Source organism: Syngnathus typhle, linkage group LG18 (assembly GCF_033458585.1).
Source record: "Syngnathus typhle isolate RoL2023-S1 ecotype Sweden linkage group LG18, RoL_Styp_1.0, whole genome shotgun sequence".
NCBI classification, from domain to species: domain Eukaryota; kingdom Metazoa; phylum Chordata; class Actinopteri; order Syngnathiformes; family Syngnathidae; genus Syngnathus; species Syngnathus typhle.
Window position 1 is genome coordinate 8,058,572 of NC_083755.1, and position 16,904 is coordinate 8,075,475.

The 16,904-nt window shown below is 41.3% G+C and overlaps 1 protein-coding gene and 2 long non-coding RNA genes across 27 annotated transcripts; 1 reads left to right on the plus strand and 2 right to left on the minus strand.

Annotated features, from left to right (window-relative positions):
- The first annotated feature begins 94 nt into the window (after positions 1-94).
- On the plus strand, positions 95-16,338 carry LOC133142579 (probable phosphatase phospho1). 19 transcript variants are annotated; one of them, XM_061263880.1, is made up of 9 exons: positions 95-227; positions 682-758; positions 1,684-2,477; positions 5,085-5,138; positions 12,104-12,157; positions 14,056-14,192; positions 14,427-14,506; positions 14,594-15,222; positions 15,425-16,338. In XM_061263880.1, exon 3 carries the CDS (start codon positions 1,705-1,707, stop codon positions 2,443-2,445), a length of 741 nt encoding a protein of 246 aa, XP_061119864.1. In that variant the 5' UTR covers positions 95-227; positions 682-758; positions 1,684-1,704; the 3' UTR covers positions 2,446-2,477; positions 5,085-5,138; positions 12,104-12,157; positions 14,056-14,192; positions 14,427-14,506; positions 14,594-15,222; positions 15,425-16,338. The 19 variants fall into 19 exon arrangements, 13 of the variants coding, with proteins under 13 accessions (XP_061119864.1, XP_061119868.1, XP_061119869.1 ...); XM_061263884.1 differs by lacking the exon at positions 15,425-16,338 and having other exon boundaries at positions 14,594-14,962; positions 15,032-15,417; XM_061263885.1 differs by lacking the exon at positions 15,425-16,338 and having other exon boundaries at positions 14,594-14,962; positions 15,048-15,417.
- On the minus strand, positions 6,123-8,276 carry LOC133142583 (uncharacterized). 2 transcript variants are annotated; one of them, XR_009710213.1, is made up of 13 exons: positions 8,098-8,276; positions 7,904-8,040; positions 7,797-7,829; positions 7,658-7,699; positions 7,567-7,596; positions 7,422-7,474; positions 7,294-7,346; positions 6,998-7,218; positions 6,851-6,910; positions 6,684-6,786; positions 6,491-6,590; positions 6,309-6,416; positions 6,123-6,233 (listed from the first exon to the last, which is right to left on the minus strand). It is a non-coding gene; the product is annotated as an uncharacterized LOC133142583 (long non-coding RNA). The 2 variants fall into 2 exon arrangements; XR_009710212.1 differs by having other exon boundaries at positions 7,900-8,040; positions 8,098-8,275.
- Positions 14,027-16,117, minus strand: LOC133142582 (uncharacterized). Of its 6 annotated transcripts, none has more exons than XR_009710206.1 (13): positions 15,981-16,117; positions 15,778-15,924; positions 15,661-15,693; positions 15,520-15,563; positions 15,287-15,455; positions 15,165-15,210; positions 15,006-15,082; positions 14,882-14,928; positions 14,782-14,797; positions 14,591-14,681; positions 14,420-14,526; positions 14,250-14,351; positions 14,027-14,167 (listed from the first exon to the last, which is right to left on the minus strand). It is a non-coding gene; the product is annotated as an uncharacterized LOC133142582 (long non-coding RNA). The 6 variants fall into 6 exon arrangements; XR_009710208.1 differs by having other exon boundaries at positions 14,882-14,933; XR_009710210.1 differs by having other exon boundaries at positions 15,158-15,210.
- Positions 16,339-16,904: the final 566 nt, after the last annotated feature.

Consider the following 16,904-nt stretch of genomic DNA (forward strand, 5'->3'; position numbering starts at 1 on the left):
ACTTGCTTGTGCATGTCTGCCGTAACGCTGTACCTTTTAGCAAGAATGTCATCCTGTGAGTCATGGCCGTCGTCATAGACATGCATACGTAATGCTTCGATTAGTACGGAAGCGTACGTCGACGTCGCCGCCATACTGGATGTGGCTGAGTGTGGAAGATGAACTGCCTTATTTGTGTAGCACCCGTTTTCCACCCCAAGCATAATTTCACGAGTATAACTTTACAGGTAAGATTGAGTCATCATTTTAATAGTATTTGGACGTAATTTTGTATTCAGAATTTCCTGACTTTGAAGTTTACATTTTATGATTCTGAATGTTGACAATACACAGTAATATATTTTTTTCCCCCCGGAAGTGCTCTGTAGTTTCAGTTGTGGTTTAGCAACTTTTAATGTAGGATAATAAAAGTTACAATTCGTGTCACACACATCTGGGTGTTTTTTTTTTCCATCCCCTTCGGCATGACCCGACCGGGGTTTGAACCCAGTCGTAGGGCGGACACTCTACCACTAGGGTCATAGCTAGCAGCATGCCTCGCTATATTTACCATGCAAATTTGACAACACTGCTAAAATAATTGTGATGCACAACGTAGCTCTTGCCACACCCAACATGGCGTTCAATGAGGTGTTTATATTTGTGTGCGCGTCTATGGTGGTCGCCGCCGCCTCCCTCCAGTGTGCTGCTGCTGCTGCGGCGGTGAAGTGTGTGTTAATAGAGCCTGTCGTCACTGGGATGCGGCTGCCTGCTCGTCGGTAAGAGTCCCTTTCTCGTCTTTCGAACCCCCTCTGTTTTTATCATATCTACTCAATAACACCGTGTTTGAGTCTGACTTTAGCTTTCTAATCCCCCACACCGACCACCAATGTACGGCTTATGACTTTCATTGGTGACCTCGTTTGCCAAAATAGCCGCACTGTGTTATAATTAGTGTGCAGTTATGTGCGGCACACACTCGTGTGTATGCTTGGCAATAAAAAAAGGAATGCCAAAACGTGGATGTGGTGCCAATTTTTTTTTTTTTTAGCCCCCTCACCATAGGTATTTTTAACTCGTGCACTACTGGTATTTTTGCACCATTTTCTTTCGCTATATAATTTTGCATAGCATTATAGCTAAATAGACCTTCTATCAGGTTGTGTTAAAGAGGAGGAGCTTCATTTGCTCATACCATAGCCTTGTCTAATAGAAAAAGTGCGGCTGATATAGTCCACCTAATGCCCCACTTCACGTTATCTGCTAAAACATACTAGTATCAGTTGCCACACACACACACACATGCAATCGCCTTGCACAAACATTTTTTGGTTGGTTGTTGAACCAATGATGGGTAAAAACTTGTTTGAGGGGAGGGAGAGGTGTTTGTAATTTAACTTGGCACCATTTTTAACTATGCAGCAACACTATAATGGAATAATTTTTGTGATTAAGTAGGCCAGAGTTCATTGGGTATAAGCATAACTTCCGCAAAGGCCAATGGATTTCCAAATCGCAACGAAATGTTGATTTCTAGCAAACAAAGCAGCACAGTTAATCTGCACTAAAGTTGTAAAAGTACAAATTGACAGACAGCTTGTTGCTAGGCCGAATTCATAGCTCTCAATCATAACTGCACTACAGGCCAATGGAATTAGGCCAGTAATGAGTTCAGCTAATCTTACCACCACACTTTGTTTCCAGAGAGCCTAAGCAAGAGCAAAGATGACTGCAGCGCCCCAACCACGTTTCCTGGTCCTGTTTGACTTTGACGAGACGCTCGTGAACGAGAATAGCGACGACGCGGTGTTGCAGGCTCTGCCGGGCCAGCAGCTCCCCGATTGGTTGAAGAACAGCTACCGCGAGGGCCACTACAACGAGTACATGCGGCAGATTCTGGCCTACATGGCCGAGCAGGGCGTGACGCCCCACGCCATCCGCTCAGCCCTGGAGAGCATCCCGCCCACACCCGGCGCCCTCGCACTGTTGCACTTCCTCCAGAGCCACCAGCACGACTTTGAGCTGGCGGTAGTCTCGGACGCCAACATGTACTTCATCGAAACGTGGCTGAAGCACGCGGGGGTGCGCCACCTCTTCCAGAGGATCTTCACCAACCCGGCCAGCTTCGACGACGCTGAGCGTCTGGTGCTGCTCCCCTTCCACACCCACTCGTGCCCCCGTTGCCCTGACAACATGTGCAAGCAAGTCATTCTGAGGGAGTATCTGGCATTGAGGCAGAAAGAGCGCGGCACGCCTTTCCAGCAAGTGTTTTACGTCGGTGACGGCGCCAACGACGTGTGCCCCTCGCTGGCCTTGGGTCCCCGAGACGCTGTCTTCCCTAGGAGGGACTTTGCCCTGCACAGCCTGCTGAAGGCCGAGGGCACCAAGTTTAAGGCTAACCTGATTCCCTGGAGCAGCGGCCAGGACGTCATGGACTGTCTAAAGAAAATCGTGGAAGAGAGATGATAATTGATGAGACGAAAACAGCAGTAACAAAGGTGCTCAAATCGTATAAAATAGATCATTTAGAAGTATACTAAGTATTTGCATTTCCAAGTATATATATTATGAAATATAACTATATAACTATAATTTCTAATAGCGCTAAGTATTTAACTATTAACTATAGAACTATAATTTCTAATACCGCTCGCATTAAAATCAAACTCTGAATTTTAGAAAGTATCCAAATATTTTTATTTGAAAAATAACATCACAAAGTCCACTGGAAAACTATTTTAAATTAAAAAAAATTTTAGGCAGCATATTAAAAAACAAAAACAAAAAAAAACGGTCTGCATAGACTTATTCAACATCTAGAAAAAAATAGTGTGAGGAGCTTAATTGCTCAACTCATACATTTTTCGGTTGGTGATTTTTTAAATTTGTTTTTAAGTTCAGGTTTTGACACTAAAAATGATTCATTAAGAAATTAAAATTGAAACACATTGTGTCCGCTTCACAGAGCATAGGGACCAGGTCCACAAAAATGTGTAAACAATTGCCACCCATTATAAATGTAGTGGGGAAAAACATGCTCCAGTATTGCAGACGCAAGTAAGCGATTGATTTGACGACATCAGTCAAGCTCTCGTTGTGACATGATCAATGACCCTGACCGCAGATCTTTGTTGATCAACACTTGTCGTAACTGATAAATCCATCAAGCAAGCGAACAAAGCGAAGCGAGCCACGATGAGGCGGGTTGATTCGTTTAGGTAACACGGTGCTTTCACGGTACTTTCACAACATTTACGCTTGCACGTGCTGTTTGACAAATAGTTTTTCTTTAATTGTGCTTTTAAGATTGAGCCAAAATTTCCGTTCACTCCCCAACCCTTTGCTTAAAACACCCGTTCCTCTAGTATTCTGAATCGTCTCCTTATGAATACAAAGAATGCGCTACAATATGGAATCGATGCTGACGCAGGTTTCCGTGGACATTCAGTGTTATGGGATCAGGTACGAAGTGGTGAAATGAGCGCATCGGTTTACAAAAGAAAAGGGCGATATCTAATCTAGTTCTTGAAGATAGCGCGCTGTAATCTACACCAGCATTTAAACAACACTGTATACCCTGCCTGCACTTTAACCCCGCAATGGAACATTTGAGTCAACGCAGTCATTGTTATTGCGTGCCCATTTTGATCTGCGCATTTCAAATGAAATGCAAAGTGTTTACCAATCAATATTTCTAATGAGATTAAAAGTGCCAGCCCACCATCTTTTGTCCTAATGCAAAAGCGGTTAAGGTTAATCTGACAGTGTTAACTGAAATTCTTCCTTTTGGTGTAAATGCAGAATGTATAGGAGAGTTCAAATTAATTCTATTTTTGAAGACAAAAAAAAAAAAAGAAAACCAGCAAATGTTTTAACGTCACTATACTCACAAAATATGCCACCATTGTCCCTTTTAGAAGCTTCTCAGGGAGAAGAGTTTATTCTGTTGCTTTATAGGAACTGTTGTAAACATTTTCCATCACAATGACGTCCAGTTTTTGATGTGCGTAATTGAAATATGTGCAATAATGAACCCTACGCAATATGATGTATAGGATACATAAGGGAAACAGATTTTTTTTTTTTTTATTCCTACTACATTTGCTTTAATTTGGGAGCGTATGTCCCTGCTTTCCTTTGACTAGCTGTACTTGGATTTGAAAGATCAATGTAACTCAACATTGTAACAGGAATGTAAAAGCCATCATGTCATCAGTCATGCTCCCGAGTGGTTATTCCAATCTGACCAGATTTGGGTTTCTGAAAGAGGACTTTTTTTTTTTTTTTTTTTAAGAGGGGGGCGCGGTACTTTATGAGAGGGCGGGGTCATTTGTTTTTTGGGGGAGGGGGGTGAAAATGGCGGTGTACTTAATGGGGTTTCCGAATGACGTCACAGATTAAATAGCTTGTCAGGAGGTGAGGGTGGGTGTGGCACGTTTCACTTTCAGTTCAGCTTTGACCATAATTTTTCCTTTAATGATTTCCTTTGATTTGTTTTGGAATCCCAGAGGTTATCACAACACCGGCCCCATATAAATTATTTTAAATAATTTACGATCACTGTCAAACTTGATCAAAGGTACAACACAAATTTGTATGAAAGTCAAACAATATGACAGAATATTATTTTTTGACAAGGCCGGTCTTTTTAACTAGTTTTTGAGCATTTTTTTATGCGTGTTTACTTTATTTTCCGAACTAGTGTTGTATGCACGATGTGGGAGTGTCTTTTCTGCAGGCTGCCAAAGACGCGCTTTTTGGTGATTTGAATTGACCTTTCTCGGCTACCGTACACTTCCGCTTCAGTGAGCAGCTAGCTCTTCAGGTTGCTACCTTTTGGGCTTTCGAGTGAGTCATGTCAACTTCTTCCAAGCTCTTATACTTGCTGTTTATATGTAAATGCGTACATGTAAACAATGACATGAAAGGAGAATCATTGTTAGTCGTCACGTCAGTGGAACTCGCTAGCTCTCGTGAAACAAGAGGTGGAGCTTTAGCTAGCACGCCCACAAGCAGCACTCACTCGGCTGTCAATCAATGGGTAATCAACGAAAACGTTTGACTTCAATGTTGTTTTTCTATGTTTTTCCATGTCCAACTTGAAGACTGGAGGCTCCACGTCGGCTGCTGGTCGTCCATCTATCTGCATATCTCGAAAGGTATCTCCCCATTTTCCATGTAGCATTATGCCTCTGGTAACTAGCAAGGTGGACCTTGTCCTGTTGATTATTTGGGCCACAGTAAAAAGAAACAAAATAATTGCTCTACAGTCGTTAAAGTTTCATGTCAATGTAAGAAGTATCGTTTTGAAAAATGTACGTGCATTTTAACTTAAAGTATATTTTTGTTGGCACACGTGAAAAGTGAAAGTGTACCACTTTGTTCAAATATTGACTTGTTTGAAGTCTTGAGTTGGCCACTTCCAAAACCCAAGTGTCCACTACTATGCACACAAGTTGTCAGCCTTGAGGTGAGTGTCACTGCAACAGACAAGTCTTTGCTGCTTCGGCTCTGTGTGCACATGAGTCAAAGTGCTGAAATTGTACAATTGCAGTCACTTTGAGTCATGTGGAGACCGAGAGAAGCAGTCAAACACTTAGCTCTGTTCAGTGTCTGAAGGCAAACACGCAACTCCAAGCTGAAAAGCGCCTTCCAAAACCTAAGTGCCACTGTGCCCGCCTCCTAACTCTGCCCAAATTCAGCCTGGCCAATCACGGCTCGGCTCAAAATTTGCATAGCCACGCCCCCTTTCTGACAGCCAATCAGAATGCAGCATTTTCACATCTGTGCTCATCTGACCAATCAGAATGCTTCATTTATATGAAACCACGCCCACTTTTAATCCAACCAATCGCAGAGCACCTCATTTGCATATCCACGCCCACCTTTGACCCAATCACAGGTTTTTATTCTCCTGGCTCCACCCAGTTTTGGCGCTTTCAGCCAATCATGAAGCAGTATTCTAGTCAAACCCCGCCCCTTTTCTCAAAAAATATTCACTAGAAAAAAAAATTTCCGTAAAAAAAAAAAATCCAGGAATTTTTTAGGGGGGGAATAAAAAATATTTATTGGAAAGAAAATAGATTTTAATTGTTTTAAAGTTTAAGTTGTGATATTTGAAAATGAAGAGTGTAAAGTTTGCATTATTTGTAATAAAGCTTTATTTCTTTTGCAGAGTAACCAATCACAACAAAGTAACAAGTTGAATGGACGAGTGGTCGGCCAGTGAGACGAGTGGTACTCCATGCCTGGACCTGAGACAAAAAAAAATTGTAAGTAAAATGCTAAGTCAACATTTTGTGCAGAAAATGTTTTGCCATGAAACATACCAGTGCGCAAGTAGAGTTTATGGCACCGAGAATTGTAAGCTGCATGACCAGGAAGCCAATCTTGTTCCTTGCTGCATGACTCAGGAAGTAGATTTTGTTCTTTGCTTCCTGTCAGAGAATAGGAGAAAAGAATTATTTGAATAAATATAAGTGTGCAGTGAGGAGCATTTAAAGTGCCTCACTTCTCAGGTTGCCTTAGAGCTGAGTAAGTAAAAACACCAAAAGGTCTGTGCGGCTTAACTCTTGTCCTCAGCTTCCACTACGAGCAGATGGTGTTCCACACTGGACAAAAAAAAAAAAAAAAAAAAAAAAAAAAAAACTAATTCAAAATTACAAACAAGTTAGCTAAACTGTCATTTACTTTCTTTCCCTTACCAGCAGAGGGCTCTTCTGGCAGCACAGGTGAACTAGGTCACAGAGGCTGAAGACAAACTGTGGCAGGACTTTCACGTTCTGGACCTGGATTTGCCACCTCTGCCTGGAAAGAAAAAGGAACATTGACACAACGACTTTTTTTAAGTTTTCTGCTTTTAATTTTTTACTGTAGAGTGGTGCACAGGCAGAGTTCCTCAAATGTTGTAAAAGTTCTCCAGGATGAACACCTGCACACAACACAAACCAATCAAGCTGCCATTTAGTATATTTTATTTGTGTGTCAACTCGGAAAAATGGAGACAACTTTGAGGTACCTCTGCATGCTTTTATCTTTGGCCAGCAGGTAGCATTTGTTCCAACTGCATCCTCACTGGAAGGTGCTCTGCAGGAAGAGGGAGGCATAAAAAATAGATCGGGTAAGTGCTTTTAAACAATGCCAAGTTTATAGTAACCAGGACAAGAGGTTGATGATTCCACAGGATTAAAACCATGTAGATCTTCACCATGCGACAGAAACTAGGTCCTTTGGTCCCACCTGGTGGACAAAAAGAGGAAGAACATGCTGAAATGTTTGACATGTGTCAAACGTTTGGACGCGTGCGTGTTTCACCAGTGACGAATGGAGGGCAGCACCGGACGTCTCTCCAACCACAACTCGCAGGTCTGAAAGACACGGTTACGTTACTTCCATTCTGCTTATACATTTTCAGCCTAACAACAAATTGAGCAAGAGTAGACCTGCAAGTGTCTCATGAAGCCATGCGAGGACTGCAAGGTGGCCATTTTGGACCCTGCAGACAAAAGAAAAAGAACAAATGTTTGCTTTAGTCAATTTGACAAGATGCCTTGCTAATAAAAATATTTTTGCCATTTTGCAGTCAACCTGTTCCCTCGATTCCAGATGCAGGCCTGCCTGGGGACAGAAATAAGACAATTAGAAGCAGTCGATTGAAAGAGTTGACTTTAAAACTCACAAAGTCAGTCGGCCATGACGGGCTCGTTTTGAGGGTTTGCACCTGCAGACAGAAAGTATAATATTAACACGAATTCCTCGAAATACCCGTTTCAGTAATTCTCTGGTGGATTCATGCAAACGCTGCTGTGTCTACTTACCTTCGGCCAAACGGCGCTGGCGTCCAGACGTTGCTAAATGTTTGTGCAAAAATTGTGTTAGTCATCTTGCTTGCCTTAGTTTTCAAAATGTGCATGTACTTACCCACCGTTAAATGCTTCAAATGTTTGGTTGCACGCCGGATAAATGCGTTTTGGTGGTCGTTGGAGATGTTAACTGCTAACGCTAGCTTCTGCAAACTTTTGAGCTTGCCTGATGGAAGCACGCCCAAAGTGCAACTAGACGCTGAAAGAGAGCAAAAGCAGTTAGTTTCAAAAGGTTTAACAAAAGTTGAACACCCACCTTGTCACTTTTAAACGCTGTTGTACGGCCGGCGCAGCAGGTGGACCAGAGTAACGTGGCTCTCGCTGTCAGCGGTGAGTGCAAGAATGAGCGTCGCGTTCTTGACGCCTTTTATACTCTTTTTGTGATGACGTCATTAGAAGAAGAAGGAAAAAAAAAAAAAAAAACCTTTCGAACAGGAGCTAATGCGAGAGAAAAACTGCAAAGACAAATCTCTGGGGGGGTCGGGCCTCGAACCAGCACTGCAAAGTTTGGAGGAAATGGTGTTAACCCCTCGACCACTGTCAGTTGCCAAACGACGAAAGAATTCTTTCTATTATCGTAGATCATGAAGCTATCTTCAGGAAAGGTTCAGAGTAACCTTCAATTACAAACAATTGACCATTGTCGGTAAGATCTTGAATGGCCGAATGGTTATGGCTCCTCCCTTGAGTTCGGGAGAGCCGGGTTCGATTCTTATATGTCGCTCTATTTAATTTGCAAAAGCTGCAAAGAGCAAGTCTCGAACCCTAGGCTGCTGGATACCAACCCAATTCCTACACCATTCAGCCATTTTGGCGTTGAAGATTTCAATGTTTTTTTTATATATTCATAGTATGTGTTTCACGACATAGATAAAATTACCAAATCACCGAATCAGTGCAGAACACCAAGTGGTGTAATGGTTAACAATTTTGCCTTCTGTTCGGGAGAACCGACTTCGAGTCTCACACAGCGCAAACTTTAGCTCAAAGTCCGCTTCGTGTGGGGCTCGAACCATAGTCTCCCGAACACCGGGTAAAGTTAAAAACCATTATGCCATTTTGCCAGCGAAACTCAGCACTTTTCATTGGCAAGTGTACTGAAGAATTTCAACTTGTTCAATGCTAAATTACCATTGCTGTAATACTCAATGGTGTAGTAGGAAAAGCCTTTGCCTTGTGCGCGGGCGAACATGATTCGAGTCTCATGCTATGCAAAGTTTAGCTGAAAGACTGTTTCGTGTGGGGTTCGAAACATAGTCTCCCGAATACCAGGTAAAGTTATAAACCATTCTGCCACTTTGGCGGGGAAATCCAGCTCGTTTTCTTTTGGTAGTGTACTGTACATAGAGGCCGTCTGGTCGGATGAAAAAGAAAAATTGACATGTTCATTTTACGCTGGGTTACATACAAGTGAATGGGGGCACTGCCATCTTGCGGTAGCTTGCCGTCAAAACATGAACCGCTTCATAAACTAGAGTTATGAGCCTGTATGTTTAATATCGTACGACGTACGTATTTATTTAATTCTGCTTATGTGATAATATTTTAAATGTACAATTAAATACTCATATGTTTAAGTTCTAATAACCATATTGTAACTGAACTAAAATGATATTGTCATTAAAGAAAGAGCAATGATGAAATGGAAATGGACATGTTCATTTTACGCTGGGTTACATACAAGTGAATGGGGGCACTGCCATCTCGTGGTAAGTTAGCGTCATTAAATGACCCGCTTTATTAAGGATAGTCAAAAGCCCATTATTAATTAAAATGATAATATAAAGATATTTGATGAAAATAATAATATATAATACTAATAATAATTACAATAAAATCTATACAGAAATTACCACTATAAATCATTATATAATTTATATATTTGTATGTGGAGATATATATATATATAATATAATTATTATTCTATATTATTATTTTCATTAAATATTACTATATTGCAATTATTCATGTAATTTAATTAATAAAATATATTAATGTAATTAATATATGGTATAAATTAATATGATATATTAATTTAATTAATATATTAAATGGGCTTTTGACTATCGTCAATAAAGCGGTTTATGTAATGACGCCAAGCTACCACTAGATGGCAGTGCCCCCATTCACTTGTATGTAACCCATCGTAAAATGAACATGTCAATTTTTCTTTTTCCTCCTTGACCAGACGACCTCGATGTACAATACACTGCCAAAAGTAAACAAAACAAAAAGTAAAAACAAGAAGGCACATACAATGAATAAATAAGAGCAGTGAATAAATCAATCAATAAATAAGCGCAACATGGTCGAAATGGAGCAATTGTGCATACAGCGGACAGTCAGTATATAGCGAATAATAATAATAATAATAATAATAATAATAATAATAATAATAATAATAATAATAATAATAATAATAATAATAATAATAGCAGTCTTTTTGCTATTGTGTTTACCTTTTCCTGCCCCGGTGACCAGAGCCTTGCTTTCAAATGAAATCTCCATGACAAAACTGCTCCGAATAATATCAACTGCAAATGAAAACACATTTCACTCGTTCGATCTAGCAGTATCGACGTGAGAGACTCGTTAACTTGCCACGATCGCATGACAACCGAAAGCCATAATTCATCATTTAAACAGAGAATGTGTGTTTCTGCAAAATTGAAAGTTGAAGTTATTGTGCTTACCAGGGTAGTGCAAGCACGGAAGGCGCAGTCCAGCACCGTAGTAGTCAGGGAGGGGCGTCCCTCGGTTCCGTTTGGCTCCTAAGTTAATGGTCAAAGTGGGCTTTGCTACCGGCTCTATATAAATGATTGTAAATAATTTACGATCACTGTCAAACTTGATCAAAGGTACAACACAAATTTGTATGAAACTCAAACTATATGACAGAATATTATTTTTTGACAAGGCTGGTCTTTTTAACTAGGTTTTGACCATCTTTTATGCGTGTTTACTTTATTATCCGAACTCGTGTTTTATGCATGATGTGGGAGTGTCTTTTCTGCAGGCTGCCGAAGACGCGCTTTTTGGCGATTTGAATTGACCTTTCTCGGCTACCGTACACTTCCGCTTCAGTGAGCAGCTAGCTTCAGGTTGTTACCTTTTGGGCTTTCGAGTGAGTCATGTCAACTTTTTCCAAGCTCTCGATTTGCTGTATGTATGTAAATGCATACATGTAAACAATGACATGAAAGGAGAATATTTGTTAGTCGTTAGGTCAGTGGAAACTCGCTAGCTCTCATGAAACAAGAGGTGGAGCGTTAGCTAGCACGCCCACAAGCAGCACTCACTCGCCTGTCAATCGATGGATTATCAAGGAAAGCGTTCGACTTGAACGTTGTTTTTCTGTTTTTCCATGTCCAACCTTGAAGACTGGAGGCTCCACGTCGGCTGCTGGTCGTCCATCTATCTGCATATCTCGAAAGGTACCTCCCCATTTTCCATGTAGCATTATGCCTCTGCGAACTAGCATGGTGGACCTTGTCCCGTTGATTATTTGGGCCACAGTAAAAAGAAACAAAATAATTGCTCTACAGTCGTTAAAGTTACATGTCAATGTAAGAAGTATAGTTTTGAAAGATGTACTTGCCTTTTAACTTAAAAAGTATAATTTTGATCATAGTTGGCACTCAAGAAAAGTGAAAGTGTACCACTTTGTTTTTCAAATAATGACTTGAATTTAAAAATATATATAAATCTAAAAAAAAATGTGTGTAAGTTATGTTAGTTGGTAGTGTTATGTGCTTGAGGAGCTGATGTGTAATGTAAATGCATACATGTAAACAATGACATGAAAGGAGAATCATTGTTAGTCGTTAGGTCAGTGGAAGTCAAAGTCAAAGTCAAAGTCAGCTTTATTGTCAATCTCTCCACATGTCACAACACACAAAGAGACCGAAATTACGTTTTTCTCTATCCCACGGTGACGAGACACATAACACGATAGACATACATGTACGCGACACAATATAAAAACAAGAAGGCAAAAATTCTAACAATCAATAGTAAGAGTGATGAATAAATAATAAATAAACAGATAACACAATAAATAACGGAGCCAGCAAGCATAGCGCAAAAGTAAAAAACATCATAAACAAAAAGGCACAACTCGCTAGCTCTCGTGAAACAAGAGGTGGAGCGTTAGCTAGCACGCCCACAAGCAGCACTCACTCGTTTGTCAATCAATGGATTATCAACGAAAGCGTTCGACTACAATGTTGTTTTTCTATGTTTTTCCATGTCCAAACTTGAAGACTGGAGGCTCCACGTCGGCTGCTGGTCGGCCATCTATCTGCATATCTCGAAAGGTACCTCCCCATTTTCCATGTAGCATTATGCCTCTGGTGACTAGTAAGGTGTACCTTAACGTTTGCCTCCTAATCTTAAATGTAGAAGGTCGTGTAAGATATAACTTCAAATATTCCAAAATGTTAAATATATTTTTGCTCATAGTTGGCACACATGAAAAGTGAAAGTGTACCACTTTGTTATTCTGATAATATGACTTGAATTTAAAGAAATATATTTAAATCTAAAAAAAAAAAGAAAATGTGTTTAAGTTATGTAGTGTTATGTGCTTGAGGAGCTGATGTGCGATGTCATATTGTCATGGCACACCAGGGAGAAGGTGAGCACATGCAAGCAGCTGACATCTCTCACAAACCTAAGTGCCAGGTACTGCTCAATATTATCATCATCACCACCACACTTGTCTGGATGTGTTTTTTGATGACATTGATGCAAACCAAGTTAGTCAGAAACATATATTTATCTAACTTGGTTTGCTTCAGTGTCATGGAAAAACTTGTCCAAAAGTGTGTGGTGGTGGTACTGTGCAGTACCTGGCACTTCGGTTTTGTCCCAGTGAGAGATGTTTGCACTGTTTGCGTGTGCTCACCTTCCCCCTAGTGCCTGCCACGAGGAGTAAGTGACGTCATACCTGAGCTCATCAACCACTTAATCTGTTTCCATGCAGGCAGGGCCTTTTCAAACTGCTTTTGTATTCAATAAATTGTTCAAGTGGAATGCGAGTCTTTATGATTTCTGAGCAAATTTGCTCATTTGAAGTGTCGTCACAAGTTTTCAGCCTTGAGGTGAGTGTCACTGCAACAGAGCCAAGTCTTTGCTGCTTCTCTCTGTCTCCACATAAGTCAAAGTGATGCAATTGTAAAGTTGCAGTCACTTTGAGTCATGTGGAGACAGAGAGAAGCAGTCAAAGACTTGACTCTGTTCAGTGGCTGAAGGCAAACAAGCTGAAAAGAGCCTTCCAAAACCTAAGTGCCACTTTGCCCGCCTCCTAACTCCTCCCCAACTCAGCCTAGCCAATCACGGCTCTGCCAAAATTTGCATAACCACGGCCACTTTCTGACAGCGAATCAAAAAAGAAAAGCATTTTGACCAATCAGATTGCTTCATTTCTAGGAAGCCACGACCACTTTCAAGCTAACCAATTGCGAACCACCTCATTAGCATAACCACGCCCACTTAAGACAACCAATCAAAATGCAGCATTTTGACCAATCAGATTGCTTCATTTCTAGGAAACCACGCCCACTTTGTAGCTAACCAATTGCAAAGCACCTCATTTGCATAACCACGCCCACTTTCTGACAGCCACTCAAAATGCTGCATTTTGACCAATCAGATTGCTTCATTTCTAGGAAACCACAACCACTTTGTAGCTAACCAATTGCAAAGCACCTCATTTGCATAACCACGCCCACTTTCTGACAGCCAATCAAAATGCTGCATTTTGACCAATCAGATTGCTTCATTTCTAGGAAACCACGACCACTTTAGAGCTAACCAATTGCAAAGCACCTCATTTGCATAACCACGCCCACTTTATGACAGCCAATCGAAATGCAGCATTTTGCACATGTGACCAATCAGATTGCTTCATTTCTAGGAAACCACGCCCACTTTTAAGCCAATCACAGCTTTTTATTCTCCTGGCTCCACCCAGTTTGGGAGCTTCCAGCCAATCATGAAGCCGTATTCTAGTCAGATCCCGCCCCTTTTCTCAAATTTCACCACAAAAAATTTACCCCCAAAAAAATCCAGAAATTATCTGGGGGGGGTGGAATAAAAATAAAATGCAAATTGGAAAGAAAAGTATTTTTACTTTAAAAGTTTAAGATGTGAGGATTGAAAATGAAGAGTGGAAAGTATGTGTTATTTGGAATACAGTTTTATTCTTTTGCAGAGTAAATAATCGCAATCTGCTTATTGCCGAGTGGTGAAGTTGTCGGCCAGAGTGACGAGTGGTCAGTCAGATGGACGGGTGGTTGGCCAGTGGGATGAGTGTTACTCCATGCCTGGACCCAAGACAAAAAGAGATAGGTAAGTAAAAAGCTAAGTCAACGTTTTGTGCAGAGAAGGTTTTGACATGAAACATACCAGTGCAGAAGATTTCATGATGAGTTTTGCAAGCTGCATGACCAGGAAGCTGATTTTGTTCCTTGCTGCATGACCCAGGAAATCGATTTTGTTCCTTGCTTTCTGTCAGAAAGATAGCAATTATTGGAATGAAAGTTAGTGTGCAATGAGGAGCATTTTAAGTGCCTCACTTCTCAGGTTGCTGAGGCAGTAACAAGGAAATTGAAGTGCTGCTGGTCTGTGGCTTTGTTCTGGTCCTCAGCTTCTGCTGCGAGCAGGTATTTGATGGTGCTCCACACTGGACACAAAAACAGATTCAAATTTTTAAACAATTTGGCTAAAATGTTATTTACTTTCCTTACCAGCAGCTGGCTCTTCAGGCAGCATGGGACCAGGTGAACGAGCGCAGAGTAGTTGTGGCAGGCTTTGCAGACCAGGATTTGTCACCTCTGCCTGGAAAGAAAAAGGAACATTGACACACCAATTCCATTTGAGTTTACTGGTTTTATTAATTAATTGTAGACCGGAAGCAGAGTTGCTAAAATGTTCATACTCTCCAGGGTGGACTCCTGCACACAAGACAAACAAGGGACCCATTAAGCTGCCATTTTGTACATTTTGTGTGTCAACTCTGAAAATGGAATGGCTTTTACCTTTGGCCAGTAGGTGGCAGATTTTCCAACTGCATCCTTACTGGAAACTGCTCTGCAGGAAGAGGGAGGCATAAAAAGCAGGTAACTGCTTTTAAACAATGCCAAGTTAGTAATAAGTTATCACCTGTCAGCACGTTGATGATTGCACAGGTTCAAAACCTTGTAGCTCCACGCTGCAGAAACTAGGTCCTTTGGCCACACCTGGTGGACAAAATGAGGAAGAACATGCTGAAATGTTTGACATGTGTCAAACATTTGGACGCGTGCGAGTTTCACCACTGACGAATGGAGGGCAGCGCCGGACGTCTCTCCAACCACAGCTCGCTGGTCTGAAAGACACGGTAACGTTACAACCATTCTGCTTTGACATTTTCAGCCTAACAAGTAAATTGAGCAAGAGTAGACCTGCAAGTGTCTCATGAAGCCATGCAGGAACTGCAAGGCGGCCATTTTGGACCCTGCAGACAAAAGAAAAAGAACCAATGTTAACTTTCAATTTGACAAGATGCCTTGCTAATAAAAATATTTTTTGCCAATTTGCAGTCAAGCTGCTTCCTCTGCTCCAGATGCAGGCCTGTGGACAGAAATGAGAAGACCATTAAAAGCATTCGATTGAATGAGTCGACTTTAAAACTCACAGAAAGTCAGTCGGCCATGACGGGCTCGTTTTAAGGGTTTGCACCTGCAGACGGAAAGTAGAAAATTAACACGAATGCATCGAAATACTTGTTTCAGTAATTCTCTGGTGGAGTCATGCAAACGCTGCTAGGTCTACTTACCTTCGGCCAAACGGCGCTGTCGTCCAGACGTTGCTAAATGTTTGTGAAAAACTTGTGTTAGTCATCTTTCCACACGGTGCGTGCCTCAGTTTTCAAAATGTGCATGTACTTACCCACCGTTAAAAGCTTTAGTTATATCGTTGCACCAAAATGCACGCCAAAGAAATGCGTTTTGGTGGTCGTTGAAGACGCTAACTGCTAACGCTAGCTTCTGCAAACTTTTTAGCTTGCAAGTTGGGAACACTCCCAAAGTGCAACTTGACGCTGAAAGAGAGAAAAAGCAGTTAGTTTCAAAAGATGAACACATATTGAACCTTCACCTTGTCAGTTGTGGAACGGAGTGCGGCTGGCTCAGCAGGTGGACCAGAGCAGCGTGGCGCTCGCTGTCAGAGAGGGAAAGACTGACCGTCGCGTTCATGACGCCTTTTATACTCTTTTTGTGATGACGTCATCAAAAGAAGAAAAAAAAAAGTTAAAAAAAAAAACCCCTTCAAACGCTGGCGCTCAACAGAAAAGCGAGCGAGAAACAGCAAAGTGAAGTGTCTTGGAGGGATCGGGTCTCGAACCAGCGTTGCAATCTTCGGAGGCAAAGGCGTCAACCACTCGACCATTGCCTGTGAGTTTGACTGTAGAGATTTGCTTGTAATATCACAAATAATAAAGGTATCTTCAGGAAAAGTTTAGAGTCATCTTTACCTACGAACACTCGACTGAAATGTTTAACAGCTCGGATGGCCGAATGGTTTAAGCTTTTACCTTTGGTTCAGGAGAGGCTGGTTCGAATCTTCCATGTCTTCTTATTTGCAAAAGCTGCAAAGAGCAAGTCTCGAACCCGGGGCTGCCGGACATCGACCCAAGTCATAAACCATTCAACCATTTTGGTGCTTGAATTTTCCGAGTTTTTTTATGTATTTATAGGATATGTCTTACAAGATGGATAAAATTACCAAATTCGGCTTACTCTGCAGAGCACGCCGTGGTGTAATGGTTAAAGCTTTTGCCTTCTGTTCGGGAGAACCGAGTTCGAGTCTTGCACTAACTAATCCAACTTTAGCTCAAAGAATGCTTCGTGTGGGGCTCGAATCATGGTCTCCCGATCACCGGGTAAAGTTAAAACCTTTACGCCATTTTGTCAGCGAAGCCCGTCCATTTTTTTTTGAAAGTGTACCTTACAATTCCAACCTGCTTAAGCCAAATCTAATGAATTACCCAGGTCTACCTGAACACTCAATCGTGTGGTGGAT

Bases quoted from the DNA above. Each gene is read 5' to 3' on its own strand.
- LOC133142579 (XM_061263880.1), top strand. From the start codon at position 1,705: ATGACTGCAGCGCCCCAACCACGTTTCCTGGTCCTGTTTGACTTTGAC.